At 42.0% G+C, this 27490-nt stretch overlaps 1 protein-coding gene across 2 annotated transcripts in view; it reads right to left on the bottom strand.

The window, feature by feature from the left end:
• UGGT1 (UDP-glucose glycoprotein glucosyltransferase 1) overlaps window positions 1-27490 on the bottom strand; it is a 148004-nt gene that overhangs the window by 76585 nt on the left and 43929 nt on the right. For both annotated transcript variants that reach the window (XM_040348685.1, XM_040348686.1), the window contains exons 12-20: window positions 24771-24862; window positions 22601-22751; window positions 21585-21704; window positions 18862-18947; window positions 15398-15533; window positions 13166-13297; window positions 11415-11579; window positions 5359-5479; window positions 3999-4097 (exon numbers count right to left, since the gene is read on the bottom strand). In XM_040348685.1, the coding sequence (XP_040204619.1) occupies window positions 3999-4097; window positions 5359-5479; window positions 11415-11579; window positions 13166-13297; window positions 15398-15533; window positions 18862-18947; window positions 21585-21704; window positions 22601-22751; window positions 24771-24862 (1102 nt within the window). The remainder of the gene's footprint in view (window positions 1-3998; window positions 4098-5358; window positions 5480-11414; window positions 11580-13165; window positions 13298-15397; window positions 15534-18861; window positions 18948-21584; window positions 21705-22600; window positions 22752-24770; window positions 24863-27490) is intronic.

Raw genomic sequence — 27490 nt, 5'->3', positions numbered from 1 at the left:
AGGTTCTCCCAAAGCTTGAGCTGGTCTGGAGGAAGATCCTTGAGCCCTTGTTTTACCTGTTCCTTTAGGACCTGACACATACCCACAGCCACCACAGCCGCCACAGCAGGTTGGGTTACAGCGCCCGCCATCACAAAGGAAGACTTAAGTAAAGATTCTAACTTCTTTTCAGAAAAATCTTTAAATACCTAAGCATTGTCTATGGGACAAGTTAGGTTTTTATTTACATAATAAATGGCCGCATCTACCGCCGGTAGTTTCCATTTTTTAGTAAACTTTTCCTCCATAGGATAGAGAACATCAAGTTTTCTAGGAGGAGAAAATGCTTATCTGGATGTTGCCAGTCGGCGCAAATAAGATTTTCCAATAAAGGATGAACCGGAAAGGAGAATGCAGCTTGTGGGGACTTTATTGAACCCAGGGAGGAGACAGGTGATTCAGTTAACACTGCAGAGGGCAACCTGAACGTGGAACGTACTGCTTCAGCATAACATTGCACCTGCAATTTTAGAACCTGTAAAGCAGAAAAGGGTTCCTCTGATCCATCTGATCCACCCGACTGCTCATCATCCTTATCCTCTAAAGGTGCTACCTCATCCTTATCGTCATCAGATTTTTCTGAAAAGAGATCTAAAGCAACGGAAGGGGATCTGCTTCGCTTTTTATCCTTTTTATGGATTTAGCGATTAATGTAGCGATCCTCCCTTCCAAATTGTCTAGAGTTGCTGCCAAAGTGTCTTCAGTGACATATGCAGGAGCTGGCACAACAGTAGAGGCTGCTATTCCTGACCAAGGCTATGGCTCATCCTGTATGGGTGCTTCCGATTCCCCAGGAGAGAATAATACTCAGCTAGAACGGTAAAGCCCCCTGTATTAGGCGGCGTCTCTTTTTTGTCTTTTTTAGTACCTGAATTCTCTCTCTGGGAAGACATATTCTTAAGCCAAAGCAGAGGTACAAAAGACAGTGCATACACTACTGTGCTCGTTTAGCAATCTACATAAAGTAAGCAACTTTCACACAGTCTGATGCAGAGTAGGTGCCTTTAAAAGTGCCTGTAATCCAACCACTTAGAGAACTCATGTGCCCCCAAGCTGTTGTGTCTCTTCCTGTGGAGTCTGACAGGCGTCTGAGACCAATTTCAAAGCTTTCCGCCTCATGCATGCGCAGAAGAGTGGCGCACTCGCCGACGTGCCCGCTCGCGCGACCACGCCCCCTTCTGCTCCTGGCAAACTCATGAAGTGAAAAGCGTTCGCGTGCCTATGGGGAATGGCGGCGTGAGGGAGAGAGGCAACATGACCTGCATCATGCAAGACATCCACCACACCTCTGAAGACAGACGCATTGTCCTGGGAAGAGACCCACATTTCTGATTTGCAGAGCCTTGCAGCGGAGGAAGTGCTAAATTCACACTGAGCTTTTGTTCCTGACATGGTGAGTGGAACTCTAACTCTTTACTCCCTCTAGTGGCGGTTTCCAGGCAAGACAGTCCTACTCAAAAAAAGGGGAAAGTTCTTAAGTGTCTAAAACTTATAGGTAGATTCACGTAGAATAGTGCAAAGTTACGGCGGCGTAGCTTAGCCTGTTTAGGCTACGCCGCCGTAAGTTAGCTAGGCAAGTACATGAATCTTAATGTACTTGCCTGCTAATATACGGCGGCGTAGCCTAAAGCGGGCGGGCATAAGGGCGCCGAATTCAAATGACTTGGAGGGGGGCGTGTTTGATGGTAATGAGGCTTGACCTCACGTTTTTGACGTTTTTTTTTTTCACTGCGCATGCGCCGGGCGACTACATTTCCCAGTGTGCATTGCGGTTACGTACGCCGCACTGGCCTATTGATTTTGACGTGGACGTAAACAACGTAAATCCCGATTCGCGGACGACTTACGCAAACAACGTAAAAAATTTGAATCTCGCGGCGGGAACGGCGGCCATACTTTAACATTGTTATTCCACCTAATAGATGGAATAACTTTAGGCCTACTAAGGCCTTACGGAAACGGCGTAAATCGACTGCGGCGGCCAGGCGTATGTTCGTGAATCGGCGTATCAACTCATTTACATATTCTACGCCAACCGCAATGGAAGCGCCACCTAGCAGCCATCCAAAATATTGCAATCTAAGATAGGACGGCGCAAGCAGTCTTATCTTAAATATGTTTAAGCGTATCTCTGTTTGAACATACGCTTAAACATAAGTCGGCGTAGATTCTGAGTTAGGTCGACTTATCTAATGATAAGTCAGCCTAACTCTACCTGAATCTACCTATTAGACTTTTTCCCCACTTGCCTTATCCACGCCGCAGGACTGCCAAGACCAAACAGTACTAATCTCCACCCCTCACGGCGGGTAGTGTTGTGCCAAACTTCAGGGGTATGGGTTCCTACTTAAAGGAGACCTCTTCCCTGGGCCTTGTAAAAGAGTCTGCCAGAATACTTTTGTGTGTTTTAAATTTGCGAAAGTGCTGGATCCCAGAGTCCAGTCTTCCAAAGAGAGACATTACAGGCACCGCCTCAGTTTTCTGCGAGGCTTGGGTACCATCCATTTGGCGTAATTAATAAGCACTTTGAATGGACCTGGTGGCATAGCTCCTTAACCCTGGAGGGATCCTTCAACAGAGCTCCTTCTTAGCACATCCTTCTCGTGCCCTTCACCTTAGACACTTGCGAAAAACTGAGGTACTTCCCTTATGGGAGGGGTTATATAGAGGGGAGCCTGTCTTCATTGGTTGTGCCAGTGTCCAATCACCTTTGGTGAACTATAAAACCCACTATGTAATGACTAAAGATTCTGTGTCCCGTGGTGTACGCTAAAGAAAGCTCTATTTGTATACAAGCAGAACGCAGTGTAAAGCGTGTGAAGTTCATAGGCGAGTTTTTCATCACAGAGAGTATACCATTAGAAGAGAATACCACTGTGACATGATCCGTGTCATAGTCAATGAACAAGAAGGGGCTGTATCAAGATTCCTGCACATGGATCAAGAGATCAGCGGGCAGCCGATGTAAACTCAGAATGTATTTTGTTTTATTTAAATAAAGTTTGATTGAAGAAAGAAACAACTGTGCACAAATGTTACAAGAGGAGATGATCCCACTGATATAAAGCATTGCGTCTGATTGCGGACACAAGCTGGCTTTGATGTGGAGAGAACAAAGTGGGCTTTTATAAATGTGAGGAGGAACAGATCACTTCACATCTTCAAAGATGAGAAGTGCAAAATCACAGTGCAGATTGTTTATTTTGTGACGGTTAATAAATGACATGCGAAGGCTAGCAGTATTGGATTCTTTAAGTGGAATCGCTGCTAAAACCAATAGCACAGAGCACTATAAATAGAGCGCAGCTTTTTATGACCTGCACATGTATCTAAACCACTATGATCCTTCCAGCAAATCTGACATTTAAAAGGGTAGAAAGATAATCACTATTACAAACAACATTGCTTATGATTTCTTTCCTCTGATATGTAGAGAATTTGGAATTATACATTTTATCCCATTGGAAATAACCCAAGTTTTCTCATAACTGTGGGGGAACTACAGATACTATGCCACATCTTTGCAAGCATGAAGTGGACAGAGAATTGCTGATGACAGTTCAAAACTGGTTCAGTGACACCAGTATCCAAACACTTTTTACCAGACATAACAGCTAACTTAACCGGAAAGCTGCTAGAAATACAAGAGCATCTATTTCTAAATACTTTTTGAAGGTACATGATCCATGGCTACCTAATCATTCCTTCCAAACATGGGAGAGTCTTTAACCAAGAACAAACACGTGCATCTCAGAGTGCGCCTTATTTGTACATACTTCTTGGTCACTTAGTAATTAGATGATCCTCCTATAGCGGGTATTTCCTTAAACAAGTCAAAGGGCATAGCCAATATACTTTCCCTTATATGTAAGTGTTATAACAACAAAATATGTGAACAATCTTTTAATTAACACACTCCGTCACACTGTACCCAAGAGACGATTACCGATTTTGCTTACCTTTCTTAGTGAGGTAGTTCATACTATTTGATATGGCCGCACTCTTATCGCTGGAGTCCAGCACACTGAATCTAGCATAATCATCCACAAAGAAATTATCTACCAGGGAAGTAAAAAAAGAAAAACAGTTAGGTGTGAAGTGAACACCAATCAACATAGCCAATCTAAACTTGTGGGCCAGAAGTACAATATCCTATAACTGCCAGCAAAGCTTCTCATGTGATTGTGTCTTAGAACGATGCATCACGTTCTCAGGCATAAGGGAAAATCCATGTAGCTTTTTTTTTTTTTTTTTTTAACAGACTAAATCTTTTTTTTTTTTTTTTTCAACTGGAAAGTAGTTCTGTAACTGCTGTGCACCCCATGCGTGGTCAAGAGATGAAATCAGTGTACATGCTGTGACAATATTGGTTATTTTTCCCTACAGTAGGGGTGCTCAACCTGTGGCCCATGGAGCTCTCTGATGTGGCCCGCAACCTCAAACCAGTGAAGCGCATGTCCAATCTTTGAGATGGCAGGTCAGCAAGCCCAGAACTCGACGAGTTGCCGTAGCATACTAGCTCATTATGTAATACTCACCTCAGATCAAAGCCCCTGCAGCCATCCCCGTACACCGATCAGGCGGCCGACATCTCTCCCGGGGGTCACTTCCGGGTATTGCAGCTCCGGTGCTGTGATTGGCCAGAGCCGCGATAACGTCATGTGCCACCAGTCACGGCATGGCCTCCTTTAGGAACGGCACGATCGCCCTTGCTAAAGTTTGTCCTTTTTCTAAATATCTCCTGAACCGTGGAGGTTCAGGAGATATTTCAAGCACCTACAAGGTAAGCCTTAATCTGGGCTTACCTGTAGGTAAAAGTGTTTGTAAAGGGTTTACAACCACTTTAAAGCCTCATGCACAAAGGAGACAGTGAGACAGGCAACATTAAATGGCTTCAAACATGCTTGGGACAAACATAGATCAATAAAAATAAAAACGGGTAGACTCAATGGACTACCCAGTCTTTTTTTTGCTGTCACTTTTCTATGTTTTGAATGCAAAAGGCGGTCCAATACCATATTAGGTAAATATTTCATTCTTTTACCATACTGGTTTCCAGAATTTGGTCCAACCACTGTACAGTTTTTATAAATCCCACCATTATTTCATGTACTAAATTGTATCTATTTTATTTAGTGAGCTTAGAATCTTTTGCCAGCGCAATAGCTTCTCAGGTTTGGTTTGCTATACTGTATATCCAAGTACAATAATAAATCCTCTCTTAGATCTAGGATCTGTTTGTATTCTGGGGTAAATATCATACTAGAACAGCAATCCTGGAAAACAATACAACAAGCAAACAATACAAAGGCGATTTACTTATAGCAGTCAGGTCCAGGTACTGCCGCTCCACCTCTAGTATCCTCAGATTAATTCGAGGAACGACATTAGGCTGATTCATAAGATAATCCACAACATCCTGATCGTGAGGCATTTCCCCCTGTAAAAAATAACAAGCAATAATGGAACTTAAAATAAAGAAAAAACTGCGCTAATATGGAAATAGGTGCCAAGCTGCTACATACAAACAAACAAAGCCAGCAAGATGATAAACAAAAAATGTAGCGCTAACAAACTCAAAAATATATAGTACCAAGTAAGGTAACAACTCTCATTGTGTAAGAGCATATATGTAAACCATTGGCATGGATGAAAGTGGCTAAAACAGTGCTCAATGTAATACAAAATTGCCATTGAGCACCCCACATTGCTACCCTTGAACGTGATCACTTTTATCTTTGTCATATTTATGACTTTTACAAATAAACCTTTTGGTTTTAATTGACCTGCACCATTGGAGTTCCTTTTTCCATTTTTATATCATCCATCCCATGGCTTCTTTGGAGCTCTAGCCACGTCCTCTGCCTGTATCTCCTGATCGATGGTCCAAAGATCGTATTCAGAGCCTGTGGCATTGACGCAATACATCAATCAAGCACTGCTGGTTCCTGTTGTCCATTCCATTGGAGTTCCAGTCCTGCACATGATCTAAGTCCGGTTTTAGTGGTCCCGGCTTCCAAAGACCATAATGTCTGGCTGACTCTTTGCTGTATGGTAGTAGAGTCCAACACCATCTGGTAAGCGTGTTTTACCCATTTCATACCTTGATGTGATTGTGATCTTCACGGGGTTCTACAGACAACTTGTACACCTGTTGCATCTCAATCACTGGATTGCAGCTCACCTGTTTTCCTGCACCAATCACTCCATTTGATGTTCACTCATCTTCAAAATATAGACTTTAATACTTTTTATATTTTTTGTATTGCATTGAGCACTGTTTTAGCCACTTTCATCCATTCCAATGGTTTACATATATGCTCTTACACAATGAGAGTTGTTACCTTACTTGGTACTATATATTTTTGAGTTTGTTAGCGCTACATTTTTTGTTTATCAATAATGGAACTTGCATCAAAACATCTGTCAGCCAAAATATATCCGATATGTGTTGGTATATGTTGTCATGCCAAGTCAAAGATGGCAAAAAGATAGCTATACTAGTGGATGCTATTAATGCATTTGTTAAAGTGGATTTAAAGGTGGGACTTTTTTTTTTTTATGACTTAAGGTTTTTATTGAAAATAAACAAGTCATAGCATACAAAGGTGAGACATTTTTTACCTTAATGCACTCCCTGCATTAGGGTAAAAAATGGCATAGTAGTAGTGTTGCCCCATCACCCCCCTGGTCTCTCTCTCTCTCTCTCTCATCACAGAACACAGAGGCAGCAGTGGGAGCCATTAGCTTCTGCTGCTGTCAGTCAAATCCTGCAAGGGGGGAGCAGGAGCCAACCTGCTTGTGTCTTTGAATATACACAGCCCAGCTCGAGAGCTAGCCCATATGTCGTCCCCCCCCCCCCCCCCCCCCCATAGCAAGCATCTTGTTATGGTTGCGCATGTAGAAGAGGTGGACCCTATAGCTCCAATATGGGACCCCAGAAGAAGAGGTTCAGGGCCACTCTGTGCAATGCCATTGCACAGAGCAAGTAATTATAACAGGTTTGCAATTTTGGAAAAAATAAAGCCTTTACAACTACTTTAAATACAGTCACTAGTAAAATCCACAGGTATTTTAAAGTCATAAATAATGGCTGGTCTACCACATTGTCTGAATGATATGTACTTTAATCAGGGAGGCAAACATGCTGGTCTCCCTCTAGTCTTATAGGTAATTTACAAGTCTCTCTATATATAATACAATACAAAAAAAAACAGAAGAGCAAACATGTAGGTTTTGAAAGTTTTATCAAAAGGCACATATTATAAAAGCTCAAAATATCCACTTTCTGAAAATACACTATATTTCCCCATTAATGAGATGGTAAAAAGGGCAAGGATAATGAGCAGTTACCCACAGACAGAACCATGATTTCTGACTAATGTTAGTGCTATTGCACTTGCTTTAAGGTCAGCATTAATATCCTTATTAAATTTTAAGCAATTATCTTGACATCCACTGCATGCTTCTCAAATGCTAGAGGGCAATAATTAAAAAGGCCCACTGCAGGGGCAAATTGTGTATTTTGGTAATTTTATGTGGTTAACACCTGTAGAGATAGAATTCTGTATTTTTTACTTTACAATGCCTTGAAAAAGTATTCATACCCCTTGAAGTTTTGCACATTTTGTCATGTTACAACCAAAAAAAATGTATTTTATTGAGATTTTATGCGATAGACCAATGCAAAGTGCCACATAATTGTGAAGTAGAAGGAAAATGATAAATGGTTTTCAAAATGTTTTACAAATAAATATCTGAAAAGTGTGACGTGCATTTGTATTCAGCCCCCTTTACTCTGATACGCCCAACTAAAATCTAGTGGAACCAATCGCCTTCAGAAGTTCCCAAATTACTAAATAGAATCCACCTGTTTGTAATTAAATTTCAGTATAAATACAGCTGTTTTGCGAACCTTAGTAAACAAACAGCATCATGAAGGCCAAGGAACACACCAGACAGGTCAGGGATAAAGTTGTGGAGAAGTTTAAAGCAGGGTTAGGTCATAAAAAAATATCCCAAGCTTTGAACATCTCACAGAGCACTGTTCAATCCATCATCCGAAAATGGAAAGAGTATGGCACAACTGCAAACCTACCAAGACGTGGGGTAGATTCAGGTATCTCCGCCTAAAGTTACGGCGGCGCAGCGTAGTGTATTTACGCTACGCCTCCGCAACTTGTATTCAGAAAGCACTTGCTCCGTAAGTTGCGGTGGCGTAGCGTAAAAGGGGACGGCATAAGCGCGCGTAATTCAAATGATCCAGTAGGGGGGCGTGGATCATTTAAATTAGGCGCGTTCCCGCGCCGAACGTACTGCGCATGCGCCGTCCCTAAAATTTCCCGACGTGCATTGCGGTAAATGACGTCGCAAGGACGTCATTGGTTTAGACGTGAACGTAAATGGCGTCCAGCGCCATTCACGGACGACTTACGCAAACAACGTAATATTTTCAAATCGCGACGCGGGAACGACGTCCATACTTAACATTGGCTGCGCCTCCTAATAGCAGGAGCAACGTTACGACGAAAACGAGTTACGCAAACTAAATAAAAAACTACCGCCGGGCGCACGTACGTTTGTGAATCGGCATAAGTATGTAATTTGCATACTCTACGCTGACAACTACGGAAGCGCCACCTAGCGGCCAGCGTGAGAATGCACCCTAAGATACGATGGCGTAAGAGACTTATGCCAGTCGTATCTTAGGCTAATGTCGGCGTATCTAGCTTTCTGAATACAGAAAATAGATACGCCGGCGTAGCTTTGAATTTACGCGACGTATCTATGGTTCGTGTATCTACCCCATGGTCGTCTTGCATTAATCAGAGAAGCAGCCAAGAGGCCCATGGTAACTCCGGAGGAGCTGCAGACATCCACAGCTCAGGTGGGAGAATCTGTCCCCAGGATAACTATTATGCCACTTCCAAACAGGGCATTTTCACCCCCTTCCTGCCCAGACCAATTTTTAGTTTTCAGCACTGTCGCACTTTGAATGACAATTGCGCGGTCGTGCGACGTGGCTCCCAAACAAAATTGTCGCCCTTTTTTCCCCACAAAGAGAGCTTTCTTTTTGTGGTATTTGATCACCTCTGCGTTTTTTATTTTTTGCGCTATAAACAAAAGAAGAGCGACAATTTTGAAAAAAAACACATCTTTTACTTTTTGATTTAATAAATATCATAATTAAAAAAAATAATAATAATTTTTCCTTAGTTTAGGCGGATACGTATTCTTCTACATATTTTTGGCAAAAAAATAAAAATTGCAATAAGCGGATTCGATCGGTTTGCGCAAAAGTTCTAGCATCTACAAAAATAGGGAATAGAATTATGGCATATTTTTTTTTTATTTTTTACTAGTAATGGCGGCGATCTGCTTTCTTTCTTTTTTATTGTGACCGTGACATTGCGGCAGATACATCGGACACTTTTGATACGTTTTTGGGACCATTCACATTTACTGCTATAAAACTGCACTGATTACTGTGTAAATGTGACTGGCAGGGAAGGGGTTAACACTAGGGGGCGTTGAAGGGGTTAAATATGTTCCCTAAAGTGTGTTCTAACTGTAGGGGCAGGGGGACTCACAATGGGAGGAGATCGATGTGTGTTCCTCTGTACTGGGAACACACATTGTCTCCTCACCGCTGACAGGACATGGATCTGTGTGTTTACACACACAGATCCATGGTCCTGCCGTGATTGCGGGCAATCGCGGCCACCAGGCACGCACACCGGGTCCCAAGCAATGTGGCGGGGGCGCTCGCGTGGCACCCTAGCGCCCGAGAAGGCTAGGACATCATATGACGTCCAGTCTGAGGAACGGAGGGTTCCCGCCGATGTCATTTTACTATGACTCGGTAGGGAACGGGTTAATGGTCTAGAAAAAACAACGTTTTTTTCAATCGGATCGTTAAAACGGCCTTGCCTACAACACACGATCGTGAAGAAAAAAAAATGCTCTAGCAAAGTGCGGTGACATACAACACGTACGACGGCACTATAAAGGGGAAGTTCGATTCGAATGGCGCCACCCTTGGGGCTGCTTTTGCCGATTTCGCGTTAGTAAAAGACGATTCACACTTTTCAGTCTGTTACAGCGTGATGAATGTGCTTACTTCATTACGAAGGCTAGTTTTACCAGAACGAGCACACCCGTCTCATAACTTGCTTCTGAGCATGCACGTTTTTTTCACGAAAAATTAGAGCATGTTCGAAATTTTTAATGGCCATTTTTTACTTTGTGACAAATGCTATGGAGCCCACACACGGTCGTTTTTAATGACATAAAAAAAACAAAATGTTTTACACTCCCCTCTCTGACAATGCTGCTGACTAAAGGTGTCTTTGTTGCTCCTTCATCCACAGCCAGGGCACTCTAATACAGAAATTATGTTACTTGTCAGATCACCAGAAAATCAAGGGAAAAGGCCTAAAATAAGAAATCTAACGCAGCTACAGCTTTAAGGTTTGGTAACCTGCAAAATATAAAATTTTCGGGTTTTATATATATTTTTTTTGTATGGTTTCATACTTAAAAGTCCAGTGAATACAAACTCTGACCTCTTTTCTCACATCGCTAGCCTACTATAGGGACTGTCTCTTGCTGCCATCTTTCTTTTTTACATCATGGGGAGCCGACTGTCTCTTCCCAGTACTTGCAGCAGGTCCCCTAATGATGTGGTGCCAGGTCTGGCACATGTGCAGGCAGAGATCTGTCTGTTTATATGACATGTTTTATGAAAAGTTCTATTAAAAGTAATGCCTCCTGGGATGATGACCTCACGTATCCCAGGAGACATTACTTTCCACCATAGAACAATATGTAAGCAGACATGACCCCAGATCTTTGTCTGTGCATGTGCGAGACCTGGGGTTGCATTTATTTACATGAATGGTAGAAATTTATGCCTCCTGGGTTTTTTGAGGTCAGTGCCCCAGAAGGCTACAGGAGGAGAATGGAATGTCATTCTTGCTTAGGCTAGAATGGAAGCAGGGGGCGGGTAGGACAGAAAAAAAATAAGATAAATAAAAAATTAGAAGATTGTGAAGGTCCGCTTTAAATGGGTTAGCTAGAGCTCAGTTTTAAATGTGTTGGTCACTTACTTAAAGCCCATTTAAAGTCCTTTCAGGGGCTACCCTGCCCAGAGGGTTACAACACTGCTTTGCAATTTAACTGCAGAAAAAAGCATTGTCACTATGTTAAAGGAGGTGGAAAAGTAAGGATCTACTGGCAGGATCAACTGCTGGGTTATATACGTCATTATATGTAATATATGCATTATATTGTAATTTTTTCATTTTCTATTTAGGTCCATTTTAACTACATATACATTAGGCAATAGAGATGAGCAGGTAGCTATAATATCTCACCAAATAGACAGCTTTCTGGAAGAAGGTTGTTGTTTCGAGAACTTTTTGCATTGTTGCAGTCTCCAGTTCATCAGGATCCAACTGGTCTTTAGAGAATGGTACACCATTGAAAAGAACCACAGGCAGCGGAGACAAACCTGTCTGTAGGAAGTATTCCCTCCCCTCCTGAAAGACAACAGCACATTTCAAAGATAGCCAAAACACTCTGAACCATCATAACGTAGATTACAAAGATGGAGACACACAGCAAAACTCTGTAGATAAAGCATATGGATACTGTCACAGTTTTTCAAAACGTAGACTGGAAAGATGAGTGATCCAAGTAAATTAGACTGGGGGATGATTGTATACATGTGGTGGGGGGATGATTGTATACATGTGGTGGATGCAGCATCTCACAAACTGCTGACTTCCTAGGATTTCAACATATTACTGTCTCTAGAATTTACAGAGAATTGAGTGAAAAACAAAAAGTATTTAGTAAGAGGCAGTTCCTTGGGCATGAACACCCCGCCAATAAGAGAAGCCAAACAGAATCTGACAGCATGGTCGCAAATTTCCAAATAGCCTCTCATTACAACAGTAGTGTAATGAAGAGCATTACTAAATGCAAGAAGACTAATAGAACACAGGAACCAGGCAGGATCTGCTCCTGTCAGCTAAAAACAGGAAAATGTAGCCACAGGGGGCACAGGATCATCACAAATGGCCAAATAATGATTGAAAAACGTTACCTCGTCTGGTCTGAGCAACATACAGATGACAGGGTCAAGATCTGGCATAAACGGGCATGAATTAATAGATCCAGTGTGGTTGATTTACTTAGAGGAACACTAAAGTGAAATTTTTTTTTTTTTAAACAACAAACATGTTATACTTACCTCCACTGTGCGACTTGTTTTGCACACAGTGGCCCCGATCCTCATCTTCCGGGGTCCCTCGGCGGCTGTCTCGGCTCCTTCCCCGCAAGAGCTTTCGACCTTCATGCGAGCGAGCGAGCATGGTGGAAAGCTCTTGCGGGTGCGCTCCCGTGAAAAATCGGCGGGCATAGCCGCCGACTGTATCACTTGGCCCCGCTGCGTCATTGGATGTGATTGACAGCAGTGCCAGCCAATGGCTGCGCTGCTATCAATCCGTCCAACCTAGCCAATCAACGGCCAGGCTGGAAACCGAAGAGGATGACGGGGACGAGGGCGGGACATTCGAGGGGTGAGGTAAGTAAAACGGGGGCTCGGGGGGCGGCTTTGCTGTCGGATGTTTTTTCACCTTAATGCATAGGATGCATTAAGGTGAAAAAACATTTACCTTTACAACCCCTTTAAACTGTAGAGAACAAAATCTGGTGCAGCTCTGCATGGTAGCCAATCAGCTTCTAACTTCAACTTGTTCAATTGAGCTTTTACAAAAAAAAATAAAACCCTGGAAGCTGATTTCTATGCAGAGCTGCACCACATTTTGCACTCTCCAGCTTTAGTAAATCATCCCCATTTTGTCTTAGATCAGGATCAGTGTGAGCTTGGAGGGGTGCGTCAGACCACCACTTGTACACGCCGAGCAGTGCTGCAGTTGAGTGAAAGGATGCTTTCTTAGTAATTGTACTTATTCAACAACAACAAAAAACAATTAAAGTATAGCACTTGATATTTCACTGCATGCCTAAATGTTATATTTTTCTCAGAGACTTCAGTTGGGCTTTAAAACACATAAAACATCTGCCATAGATGCAGACACGCCATGAAGGGTTCCCTTACCTTTCTATCCTGGTCATAAGCAGAGTCCAGGCCTAGGATACTGCTCAGCTCCACATAGCGGTACTTTTGTTCCAGGACACTGGTGACATGTTTCACAGTCAGCTTTTCACCAGCCCGTAACTTGTTGTAGATCTGCAGAACAAGGAACGAAGGGTTAAAACTCTGACAAAAGATGTTGCTGCCGCAAACCTATAGAGATTACAATATTCCCAAAAATTAATACTACTGCATCATAAAGATACTTAACCAATAGTTCTCCTACGAGTTCTACACCAATCCATAAGTCTGGTTTGTTTTTTTATAATATCATTTTAGTGGACAAGCTCTTATTATTAAAAAGCATTGTACAAAGCAGCAACAACATCTATTACTTATATATATCAAACAAATAACACATTTTACATGTTTGTGATGTTAATTTTCACAACTATTTTAAGCTTTATTCTCAATTCTACACTTATCTGTCCAGGTCCATTCTTTTAAACTTGACTGTGTTTTTAATGAATGGAATCCCCAAAATAAGAATGCTGATTTTACACTGTAACTATTTTAGTGAATACAGTGAGGCACTGGTTGGTAGGATTTTGGATTGTGTGTATTTGTCAGTTAGATTTGTCAAATACACAAGATGAGGGGCTTCAGGATTTATTGCAATGTGGAAAAAAAACGTATTCTGTAAATATTTTATTATATCTTATCATGTGACAACACTGAAGAAATTACACTTTGCTACAATGTAAAGTAGTGAGTGTACAGCTTGTATAACAGTGTACAATACATGCGCATCCCCCCATGTTTTACTGTTTTAAAAGACCCTGCAAGTACAGAAAAACACATATTTGTTTATCAGAAACGCAATTCTGCGCTCCTGTTGTAAGCTGACCACAGTATTTGTTTGGGGACTTTGTGGTGTCAGCCCTGCCCAACTGTCTTTTTTGCTAAACTACTATGCCATTATCTACAACATAAACACTAACCATTCTGTAGCCCCAAATAACAACTAGGAGTGTTAGACTCCTTGAGAACTCAGCAAAGCTCTGAATTTCTCACATGATAAAATATTTTTGGAACTTCTATAAAAAAAAATGTTTTAAATTGGCAGACTCAATGGACTTTTCTGTCTTTTTCTGCTGTCGCTTTTCTATGTTTCCAATAATGTTTCGATGGCATATTTAACAGACCAAAGGATAGTAAATATAATAAGTCCATTGGTAGGGTTTACATATATTTTACCACTGTGAAGAATTGAGATCCGTTTACTTTAAACTCCTACAATTGTTCATTTACAAATATTTCCTGTATGTGTTTCAGTATTAACTGGTTGCCGACCAGCCGCCGTCGTTTTACGGCGGCAGGTCGGCTCCCCTGCGCGAGAGCCCGTAGCTATACGTCGGCTCTCGCGCAGGCCACTAGGGGTGCGTGCCATTACTAGTAAAAAAAAAATACTAATAGAAATGCAATAAAAATACCCCCTATTTTGTAAACGCTATAACTTTTGCGCAAACCAATCAATGAATGCTAATATGTAGAAGAATACGTATCGGCCTTAAACCTTTATATATTTATTATAGCAAAAAATAATATTTTTTTTTCAAAATTGACACTCTATTTTTGTTCATAGCGCAAAAACTAAAAACCGCAGAGGTGATCAAATACCACCAAAAGAAAGCTCTATTTGTGGGGAAAAAAGGACGCCAAATTTGTTTGGTAGCCACGTCGCATGACCGCGCAATTGTCAGTTAAAGCGACGCAGTGCCGAATCGCAAAAAGTGCTCTGGTCTTTGACCAGCAATATAGTCCGAGGGTTAAGTGGTTAAAATTTCCCTTACCTTTCCAATCTCCTTGAAATATAGAAAATATTTTAAAGAGTAACAACATATAATTTAAATATAATTTGAATCAATACATGTGTCAAAACGGCAAAATGTAAATACTTTCTTAGCCAGCTTTCTTTTAATGATCCCATGGGAAGAGCATCACTATCTACTATTTCATTTTTATGCTGCTCTTAATAAAAAAGCTTGTGCAGCATAGTGACTGTTATAAGAGCCTTTATTATTGGCAGAAATCATTAGATACCGAGAATTATGTTCACAGTGCTCCCCTTTTAAAAGTGCATTAAGCAGAGGACAAGTATAAAGCTGAAATGACTCGACATTAATGTGACTGTATTTCTGCTCCAGAAGAAAAGAAAAGCTGATTGATGTTCCCTTTATGCTTCCAGCAACCTACCGATATAACGATCTGAAAAGCGTGATAATTATCTTCTTCATCAGCCACATAGTTGAAAGTCCTTAGCAGAGCAACACCTGCGTCCTCAAAACCATCAACCTCATCAGCTTGATTCACTACGAACACCAACCCGATCCTGAAAGACAGAGTCCTCTGCTGGTCAAAATGTAAACTAAATTCAAACGCTGCACAAAACTTCAGCTAAAAATCTAATAAATATCTGCATGTTATTGAATGTACACATTTCTTACATGGATTTAACTGACAGACTGTATGTTTAAATAAATAAGCATTTGATATTTTTTACAAATACCAAAGAAGATAAAAATATCTTTGGAATATGTGCAATCAGGCTCGATTCACACCTATGCATGTTGTTTTTGAGCGTTTATGCAGTGCTTTTTGCGGTGCTTGCTGCGTTTTTCGACACGCATTTTTGCCGCTATTTGTGGTTTGCGTTTTTTGTTGATTTTTTTTTTTTTTTACATTTCCTTTAACAATCAGCTATAACAGGTTAAAAAAATCGGGGTAAAAACGCGGCAAAATCGCGGTACTTGCATTTTGGATGCGGGTCCATTGAATTCTATTACATGCAAAACGCTGCTTTTTGCGGGGAAAAAAGTCCCAAAACCTTTCCAAAAATGCATTAATGTGAACATGTTCCATAGGAACCCATGTTAAAAAATGTCCCTGCATTTCTGCAAAATGCACCAAAAATCGCATTAGTGTGAATCGAGCCTCAAAAGGGGAACTGTTGTCTTTTTTCAGATTTAGGATTCATTCACATCTCCGCATTCCGAATCACGGGCGGAATCACCACGATCCTGCCAGCAGTTGGCAATAGCGGCAAATCGCGGGAAGCTACTGCTTATACTGTTTTACCAAATACCCATAGGTAAGATTGTTAGGAATCACTGTGTAGTGTTCACTCCCTTCCCTTTCTAATTAATTACCATTAATTAGTTTCTCATTATCAACTATCATTTACTGTAGGTTACCCCAGTCCCTAGCTGCTCCTGATGAGTGGAGATATTCCACGAAACGCGTCGAGCATACAATACAGCTGTCATGTCACAGTGAAGATGTTTTCTACTATGGGCTTGATATTGTCTAAATCATCAATTGTATTTTACTAGTTATCATGGTTATATGTCATTCTGGGTCACATTGCTGGTTTCTTGTTCATCATGTGTTATTATGTTTGTTTATGTTACTATTAGAATGCTATATGATTTACCAATCATGCTTCTGTTATACATTGTAACTCATTTATTGATCTACCCTGTTTACCTACATTGCATTGTGCCCTAGCATTCCATTAATAAATATTTTTTATCATATTGATTGATTCACTCTGCCCTAGTGTTCTGTTTCAATTAAAGTCCCAACAACTTATTTTCCCTATTTCATGTTGCCGGGGATGGAGGCTTACTTGCCGGATGGCCATAGCCTCATTTAAAGTCCCACCCTATTAGGTTTTAAATTTAGCAATTTAAACAAAACAGTCTTTGTCCAACACATTTGGGTAATACAAATTGTGACAGACTCACCTGGGACAGAGGCTTTTGGAGAGGACTGAATGCTAGCCTCTTACCTACTGATCATGGGCCCTGGCATTTGGGGGGGACGGTGCTCTTTGTGAGCTGTATGCTTGGGGACCCTTGAGGTGGTGTTACTTTGGATTCAAGTCCATCTCTCCCCAAGACACACAGACTCTGGGAACCCTGTATATGCCATATTAGAAAGACTGACTGATTCATACTGTTAGGACACATATCGTTAGGAGGTGCTGATGTCAACTCCAGCCACCTGTCTGTCCGTTATAATGTAAATGAGTCTAGTGTGGCTTCTCTTTCACCCATGGTTGTCTGTGCTAATTGACCCTGCAATTGTATGAAGAAGTTCTGTGTTGATATGTATGATAATGTGTATTGTAGTTAGGGAGTCACATCGGCTGTATAAAGGAATTAGTTAATGAGCTCATTTTAATTTATGTTTCTGTGTATTGCTAGAGTAATATGAGCAGAATGTAGGAACCTCCTCTTTTACTGTGTATATAAGACTTCTGTATTCTGGTTCTAATAAACTGTCGGATGTTTTACCCTACACTGAGCTACGACTAGTGAATGGAAAAGCTAAGGGGCCCTTGGATGGTATGGTTCCAGACAGAGGAAGCATTTACGGCGGACAGACTCATTTTGAGTAGGGGGTCCATCACACAAATAAATGTACCTTGGATTCCTGAAAGGTCAGCGGCTCTATTCTTGTTTTTTTACCTTTGCCGTTATCACAAGGTCACTTATAAAAAAAAAAAAAATAGGCCAGCCCTGTAAAAGAAGCCCAACTATGCTTACCTTTCCAATGGCTTGTGCCTTAAAATACTGTCACTTCACTGCTCCCAGGATGCTGCAGGTAATCAACCTTTTTCGAGTGGGTTTAAATATCTGTCCCCTCAATGCAACTCTTTCTCCCACCCCCTCGTTTGTCTAGTGGTGAAGTACGAGTCAGAAAGAGGAACCACAGCATTCGGTGGGAGAAGCAGGTATTTACACACACTTGCAGTTGCTGGGGACCAGTGAAGTAGTAGCATTTCAAGACATGGGCAATCAGAAATGTCACTTTAGACTGGCAACGTTTACAGGGCTTGCCTACACTTGTAAGTGGCCTTTAACCATTTACTAGCTCTATAAAAAACGTAAAAAAAGGTTTCACAGAATTTCCAATGTTAGCAGATATTTCAATATGGCGGTCGTTTGCTATGTCCTCGCATACCCAAATAAGCGTGGCCATTTGCAACATCCATGATGGTATACAGGACATTAGAAATGGATATACTTGTCGGCAGGCACACTGTTAGTTTGTATAGGGACGGTGGCATTATTATAGATGTGGTGTAACACGTGTCATTTAAATATTTACTGTAATGTTTTCTGCTGTATTTTAAATACATTTTTGGTCATTTTAGTTCAGGGATAATCAACATGGTGCAATAGACATGTTTTGTTTATGCAGAGACTGCTTTTTGACTACCTCACCATATATGTTCAGGAACATGATGCTGCTGTCCATTGAACTGTACTTTTTTTTTTACTTTTACGTTTGAGTTTATGTGTGTGTTTTTGTAAAACCTAAAAACCTTTTAATTAAAAATATTTGATAAAAAAAGTTTTATTTTGATATACTTAACTTGATTTGTCTTAATATTGCAATTTAATACTAAAAGATAAAGATAGCTTGCAACAGCACTGTGTATCGTTGGTTTACATGAGGGAGGAGAGTATGTCATAACAGAAGAACAGTCCCAAAGCAAGCAGGAGGCAGGTAATGTCACATAGTCGGCAGAATTGCCTTGGCAAGTGGTGTGACCTTCCTAAGAATATACAGCCTTTTAAAAAAAAATTGTCAGGTAACAGTGCCAACATACATGTTTTCGATGTACATTTGGCTTTTTTTAGCACCTTTACCTCACAGGTATATGGTTAGTCAGGAGCATCTCTGCCATGTTGATCAGCTCAGAGGTAGATTCTTGTACTGGGTCAATAAAGAGGACCTAAAGAAAGATGAGAATGAACATAACTAAACATTTTTTACAGCCTTTAATATAACTGTACTCAAATGTAAAAACAATTAGACTAATGGCTGACTGTGTGGACAGCCGCGAAAACCTTCAGCCGCCGGCGACCTGTCATTATAATGAACAGGCTGGCGGCTGTACCATGCCACTCAGAGCCGCAGCAGGAATCAGGAGATTTCTACCGCTACACATATGCATCAGCCTAAATCACTGGTGTGAATGTAGCCTAAGGCCCGGTTCACACTGCCGCGACAAGCTGACATCCCAGCATGACTGCGACACGACTTGCAAGCGACTTCTTTAATAGACATCAATGCAAGTCATGCTGAAGTTGGACCAAAAGTAGTGCAGCAACCTTTTTTTTTTAAATCGGAGTGACTCAAGTTGCCCCTATTAGAACGGTTACTTCCATTGCATTTAATGAGCCACGATTTGTCATGCGCTTTTAAAGTCGAAGCACATGTCGCACCAGTATGAACCGGGCCCAAATGTGACACTTATACCCTGTAACAATTGTAGGAGAAACAAAAGACAAAAAAAAAGGATATCTGAAAATATCAGGTTGTGCATGTCTCCCCATATCTTTCTTCTACCAGAATCTGTATTTTACCAATTAGTTAAAGGGGTTGTAAAGGTTTGTTTTTTATTTTCTAAATAGGTTTCTTTAAGCTAGTGCATTGTTGCTTCACTTACCTTTTCCTTCCATTTCCCTTCTAAATGTTTTTTTCTTTGTCTGAATTTCTTACTTCCTGTTTCTCCTCAGTAAGCTTTCCACCATCATCTGAGCGGTGGAAAGTCAGTCAGAATAGCTTACTGAGGAGGAACAGGAAGTGAGAAATTCAGACAAAGAAAAAAAAACATTTAGAAGGTAAATCAAAGGAAAGGGTTAGTGAACCAACAATGCACTTGCACTAGGAACCTATTTAGAAAATAAAAAACAAACCTTTACAACCACTTCAAATCTCTGACAGAGTAGGAATTTGGAGGTCCCTTCCCACTCTCGCCTCATGCCTCTTTGTGGAGAAATCATAATCTGCATTTGAGGATCCAGTGGTCTGGACGAAATTTGGGATTAAAAAGATTGGAAAATGGGCTGCTGAAATCTTTCGATAAACTGAAATCTCTACATCAGTTGCCAAATACCCATTTTTTTCGGTATATACAAATAAAACACGCATACCAAACACAGTTTAAATATGTAAGGGCTTCGTTCCCAGTGTCTGCCCTTGAATCCTTACCAAGGGAGGATGATCTTCAAAAGCCCATGTCTACTATTTATAAATTCCTTTTCCCTGCGACTGATCGGTTTATGAGTGTGCATAGAGCTAAGTGGGAGTTAGTGGTCCCTGATTTGGACACAAAGTATTGGGAGGATGTTTGGGATGTACCCTTTACCGGACTAATCTTGGCCCGTGACCAATTGATCCACTACAAGTTTTTGCATCATATATACATGACCCCCGGTGAAGCTAGCGAGAATTTTTGGTTGGGTCACCTCTTCTTGCTGGCGTTGTTCTGATAGGGGGCTGACTGTATGCATATCTTCTGGGATTGTCCAGTAATACTGGAAGGATGTTTTGATGAGTCTACAGGTGGTGACAAATATCTCCAAGTCCTTCTATAAGGCACTGCGCCTGCTCGGACTGGAGAATGATCTGGCCCCCACTACAGCAATAAGGATCTTACTTTAATTTGTTAATGCTAGGAAACGCATAGCTCTGTCTTGGAAGAGTTCTAATCCTCCATCGTTAAAGTCCTGGAAGGCTTCAGTGAATAGGGCCCTACCCTACCCACATATTTGAACAGGGGGTTGCTTTTCAAATTTGATAAGGTCTGGGCCGGTTGGATGGCCTCACCCCTCACTGTAACAGCCTAGTTTTAACCTTTTATTAAGGTTATCTTTTCTGTATTATGTGACCTTCTAATATGCACCTCATCACCTCTGACAAGGCGGGTTTGGTGGTCTCTCTACAATATTGAATGGTGGGACACACAAATTGTATCCTCTGGAGAGTGTGAGTAGTTTTTCACATGGATCCTTGTGCTTTTAGTTGCTTATGGGTGGGGAGGGGTTTGTGTCTCTTCTGAGAAGGCGGTGTGGGTCAGGTTGGCAAGCTTCGCAGCCAATATTCATGCACATGGTCAAATGTTATGCACTTTTTTTTGTGTGTACTACTAGGTTTTATTTTATTTTTTTGGGTGGATCATCGTATTGTGATGGGCGGTCCTTGAATACTGTATTTATTTTTTGAAAACAATAAAAATAAAAAAATAAACATCTCGGACAAAGTGGTTTATTCATAATAGTGGGTTAAATCAAACTCATAGTTCAAGCCTCCTGAAATCCTTGTCTGTAAGTGGAATATAGAGACTTCCCTCTTACCTAAAGGCGTCACCCCCCCCCCCCTTTTTGGGGCAATGATTTTTTATATGCCCTGTATTTGTAAGGCAGAGGAGTTGCCCCAATGCACACCCCTAAAATGTTTGGCCACATTATTGATAACTCCACTAATGGGTCCATTTTATATATTTTATTCATACTTTTATTGATGTAAAAAGTTCTAGAAGCCGTCTTAAAATCGAAACTAACCATGAAAAAACGTTTCTACTTACAAAGTTATGGAAGTTTTTGCGGATCTGCCGGATGACTCCAGGAAAGGTAGGCCGCAGAAGTTCTTGAACGCTGGATGGCCATGAGTTGTATCTGCTGTCGATCTCCAGATTGTTCACCCACTACAATGCAAGCAGACGTTTACATAAATGTAATACAAAGAGGAACATGCTCCAAGTCATAACAGTGAACAGAATCTACAGAGGCCATTCAATAAATGTTATCCAAGAACAAGTCAGAAAGTCTACAAAATTTTCTTTGGTCCGAACTTTGTAATCCAGAAAAGCAAGATTCTCGGAAGCCTCAATATGTAAATCTGGATGGACCTTTAGCCAGTAGTTACGAAATTCTGCCCCTTATAATATCCCTTTCTTACTCTGTGTAAAAGACTACAAGGCAACTACAACAGGCAGAACTGGAACCATCTGATCTGCACACTCACAAGGCTCATCAACTGGTGTTTTCACAAGGACAGACCAGCAGTGGGATGGTATAATGCACTACAACAATGCCTGGATGAAAAGTAAAAGTCCTGGGCAGGGACGATGTGTCCTGTTTATCCATCAAGGGCTTGTTTTTCTTTTTGGCTGGAATGCACCTTGATAAGCCAGAGCACCCATTATTAATACCATATTTCTCCTCTATAGCTCTCCATGGACTCCACACATTTTTAAATCAAATGATGTGGGTACAACATATATTACATTTTGTAGATATTTATTAATTTAATCAGAAATTGCAAATCCAGGGATTTCAGTGTTCTAGATAGTACACAAACAAGGTTACAACATGGTAATTCTAAATGATTTATTAGCTATAGCCAACAACAGCCCCCATAACAACTATTGCTGTCATATGCTAAACAACAGGCCATGTAATCAGGCAAAATTAATATAACAGTCACTTTAACACTAAGGATTTCACCAAACATTTACATCTCAGCATTAGGCAAGTCTGTGATGACATATACATTTATGAACAATGATCACTGAAAGGTAAAAAGAGTGGTGAAAGTTACCAGTATAGCAGGGTTTCGAATATCCACAGCATAGTCAGCATTAGATGGCTGGATGTTAAGTTTGAGGACATTATGCAATGCTGGACCTTCTATACCCAATCGGTGGAGACCCTCCATCACCCGAGCCTCATTACGCAGGACATCAAATAAACTGTGTGCAATAGACAAGATGAAAAAGGATATTATCAGTCATATAAGTAGACAAAATGAGAAATAACATCTGAGATAGTGTTTGAAGATGCAAATTCAACAAATATTAAAATTACATATAGAATGATTATTGAATTTGAAATACATGATTGTAAAAATAAGAACATTTACCAAATGGGAAAAAGCTGCCGTGTCTACTAAACTTAAGGTTTCTTGTTTTCCATGTAGTCACTGCCTGTTTTCAAGGACACTACAGTCCCATTGTTTTGTTGCCCCAAAAACGTGTCTGTCCTTTTATTTCTATGGAGTGCATGCTACAGCTAACCACCTGAGAAACTAAAACAATCCAATTAAGGTCCTGACCCACAAGTTGTGTAGCTAGAAGCTAAATGCAAACCTAATACAAAGACTTTACTAGGGGATGCTACACCTACTAGTTTCTCTATTCCAGAATAAGAAAATGTGTTAAAGCCAGAAGACACACAAGATTGTCAAACCTTGTTTGGAACTACAGGCTGTCGTGGAATGTTTGTTCCCTGCCACTGAAGTCTGGTTCAAAGAAAGATGGCAGAGTTGAGAATTGGGAAAGCATGGTGTGTTTCGGTCTGAGACCGAAATTAAGAAAGGTCACACTGGGAGTGGGTGGTTGAAGGGCATGAATGCCCCACTGTGCAAAGGTACCAGAATGGCGAGATCTTAGTTGTAAGAAGTGGGGGGGGTGGCAACTTACCCCCTAGAGGTGGGACATATATTCTAGAACCTTCCCTATTCCCAAGTGCTCTTAGGAAAGATACACTTTATGCAGCTGGTATTGCAGGAGAAATCAGCAGGAAATTCAGATCCCAATCTAAGCAAGGCAGTGTGACCACTCCTTGTTACACACAGGGGGAGAACAAGCAGATGGGCAATTAAAACTTGCAATTTCACTGAATGTAGCCAGATGTAAAATAATGCGTACATCCCAAAGCGGTAGTAAACTGCTGGCTTTTTTTTTTTTTGTACCTGCAAGGCAATTTTATAATGTGCTGGTATGCATTGCATACTAGCACAAAACTTACCATAGAACAAAGCCCTTCAGTGGCGTGCTGTCACCGCTGAAGATGCTTCCATGTTCACCCAGGCTTTCTTGCGGATTCACAGACTCCGGCTGTGCGAGTGGCCAGAGGCGCAATACACCCACTCCCGAGCATGTGCGTGAGTGTCAACATTTACAGCACAGGACTCTGAAAGACACGGCACGGTGTGCTGTTCCTTCAGAACGCATGCACCAGTGATGTCACTGGCTGCATCTACAGTAAATATCCCCTAAACAGTGCATGTGTATTCGATATTTACAGTACCTACAGGTAAAGCTGTATTGCAGGCTTACCTATAGGTAAAATTCATGCATGGGAGTTTAAAGAAGGTTTTTCAGTTCATAAAAAATACCAGGGAATCCTTCACACAATTAGAAATTCTTCCTAACCATTTTTTAGTTTCGAGGTTATCCACTCTTACTGAATTAGGTTTCTTTAGCGCAATGCAACCTGACCACAAAGACGACAGAGGAACAGCTCGGAGTGGTGCTAGTCTGAAAGATGCACTGCTGTTAAATAACCTGGTCAGGAGGGGACAGGAAGAACCCAAACAATAATTAGACAGAAAATTACTCAGTTAAGAAAAATCACCAATTTTTCCTGGTGACAGATATCACAGAGTGAAATCAAAATAAAGTGAACTCAAAAGGAAGTCCCAAATTATGAGTGGTCATCAGAACAGGAATAGTGGGGAGATCTTCCATAGGGGACACTAGGTTTGGTGACTCTGATGACATACTAGGGATTTCCCTAACCTTGGAGGGACTTCCTCTCGCTTTATTTGTTGGCTATGAGACAGGAAGTTAAAGAAAATCTCCCCAATGGGACAAAGATGGCAAAAACAACTGACTAGCGTTATATCTGTCCCTTTTTCTATCCAAAAAAAAAAAAAGCTTTTCCTCAGTTCCACTTTATTTTTGTATTCAGCTCCAAGCTCCCCATACCTGAAGATGTCTTGGCTGTCCAGATCAATAAGCATTCCATTAATAAACAGAGCAGAGTCTCCAGGATGTAGGCCTAGGTTATTCTTAAAATACTGAAAAAGAAAAAAAGTGTATCTTATGTATAATATGCTTACAAAACCATTATTATACCAACAAACACAAAAATGATGTGTGTGTGTGTGTGTGTGTGTGTGTGTATACAAATAATTGTCCCTTTATACAGTATGATTTTTACAATTAAAACATATTTTTTAATATTAACACAATATAGCCCAAGGAGAACATGTACAACATAAAGAACATATCCATGGTTATAGAACAGTCATTGCACATGTCTCAAGCCTAAAGAATTTCCTACTGGGACTGCTATGGTACTGCTAAATAAAGAGGCCCTTAAAAATAAGGCCAATGCAGTTATTTATATAGTCATTCCCTTCACAGGTCATTCTTACAAGACAATTGACAAACCTATGATGTTGAAGATATTTTAAATAATGTTTATTCAGCACTGCTTCTTTAAACCCTGATGGGTTTACTTCCTCTATGTCTCCCTGCAAAGGTAAAGCATAATTGGCTACTATGCATCGCATACCTGCAGGAGAAGCCCGCAATGTCACTGTCTTCCTCCATGGCAGCAAGCATCCATTCTTCACCCTTCATCTTCCGGGGGCCGCGAACTCCGGCTCTGTGACTGGCTGGAGTTGCGCGACGTCACTCCCGGCTTGAAAGGTCACAACGTGCATACGCCGTTGAAGGCGTCGCTCGGGGAAATTGCAAATATCTCAGAGACCGTGTAGGTCTCGGAGATATTGCAAGCACCTACAGGTAAGCCTTAATCTAGGCTTACTTGTAGGTGTAAAATTGTTTAGAATAAGAGATTGCAAAGGCAATGGTAATGTGCAAAATACAATAACCAGATTTGACCCTTTTTTTTTTTTTTTTTTTATATAGCAGGGGTCTCCAAACTTTCAAAACAGTTTACTGTCCTTTAGACTTTAGTGATATATCAGTGAGACGATGGGTGCCCCATTGTTGGTGTCAGCAACAGGAATTATGCTCCATTGTTGGTGTCAGTGGATGGAAAAGTGTCCAAGGGCCAGCAAAGGCAAGCAAAGGGCCACCGTTCGGAGACCACTTGTTAAGGGTAATCCAAACAATGAAAAATAATTGCTGATTGGTTGCTACTATGAAACAAACCAGTCAGGCACTACCTCATGCCTGACCACTATCTGGAGGTACTTCCATCACATACAGGGCCGGTGCTAGACTTTTTTGCGCCCTAGGCGAGACCAGCTACTTGCGCCCCCCCAACAAAAAAAAAAAACTTCTATACTGCTAAAATATAATTTCTATATCTCTATAAGGTATAGAAAGGGCGCAAACGTCTAGCACCGGCCCTGTCTATACCCCCTGTGATGTTTATTGACCCTCATTGAACTGCCGTACACAGCGAGCATAGTTGCCAACAATTTTTTTTTTTTTTTTTAGAGAGAACTGGGTGACAGCAGGGGACAGGATGACAGCAGAGGGCTGGGTGACAGCAGGGGACAGGATGACAGCAGAGGGCTGGGTGACAGAATGGCAGAGGACTGTGTGACAGCATGGCAGAGGACTGTGTGACAGCATGGCAGAGGACTGTGTGACAGCAGGGCAGAGGACTGTGTGACAGCAGGGCAGAGGACTGTGTGACAGCAGGGCAGAGGACTGTGTGACAGCAGGGCAGAGGACTGTGTGACAGCAGGGCAGAGGACTGGGTGACAGCAGGGCAGAGGACTGGGTGACAGCAGGGCAGAGGACTGGGTGACAGCATGGCTGAGGACTGGGTGACAGCAGGGCGGAGGAGTGGGTGACAGCAGGGCGGAGGAGTGGGTGACAGCAGGGCAGAGAACTGGGTGACAGCAGGGCGGAGGACTGGGTGACAGCAAGGCTGAGGACTGGGTGACAGCAGGGCAGAGGAGAGGACTGGGTGACAGCATGGCTGAGGACTGGGTGACAGCATGGCTGAGGACTGGGTGACAGCATGGCTGAGGACTGGGTGACAGCATGGCTGAGGACTGGGTGACAGCAAGGCTGAGGACTGGGTGACAGCAAGGCTGAGGACTGGGTGACAGCAGGGCAGAGGAGAGGACTGGGTGACAGCATGGCTGAGGACTGGGTGACAGCATGGCTGAGGACTGGGTGACAGCAGGGCGGAGGAGTGGGTGACAGCAGGGCGGAGGAGTGGGTGACAGCAGGGCGGAGGAGTGGGTGACAGCAGGGCAGAGAACTGGGTGACAGCAGGGCGGAGGACTGGGTGACAGCAAGGCTGAGGACTGGGTGACAGCAGGGCAGAGGAGAGGACTGGGTGACAGCATGGCTGAGGACTGGGTGACAGCATGGCTGAGTACTGGGTGACAGCAGGGCGGAGGAGTGGGTGACAGCAGGGCAGAGGAGAGGACTGGGTGACAGCAGGGCAGAGGACTGGGTGACAGCAGGGCAGAGGAGAGGACTGGGTGACAGCATGGCTGAGGACTGGGTGACAGCATGGCTGAGTACTGGGTGACAGCAGGGCGGAGGAGTGGGTGACAGCAGGGCAGAGGAGTGGGTGACAGCAAGGAGGAGGAGTGGGTGACAGCAAGGCGGAGGACTGGGTGACAGCAGGGCAGAGAACTGGGTGACAGCATGGCGGAGGACTGGGTAACAGCATGGCTGAGGACTGGGTGACAGCAGGGCGGAGGAGT

The sequence above is a fragment of the Rana temporaria genome, chromosome 4, assembly GCF_905171775.1.
Source record: "Rana temporaria chromosome 4, aRanTem1.1, whole genome shotgun sequence".
NCBI lineage: Eukaryota > Metazoa > Chordata > Amphibia > Anura > Ranidae > Rana > Rana temporaria.
The sequence above is the reverse complement of the archived record's forward strand: the minus strand, read 5'-3'. Positions and strand labels throughout refer to the sequence as shown.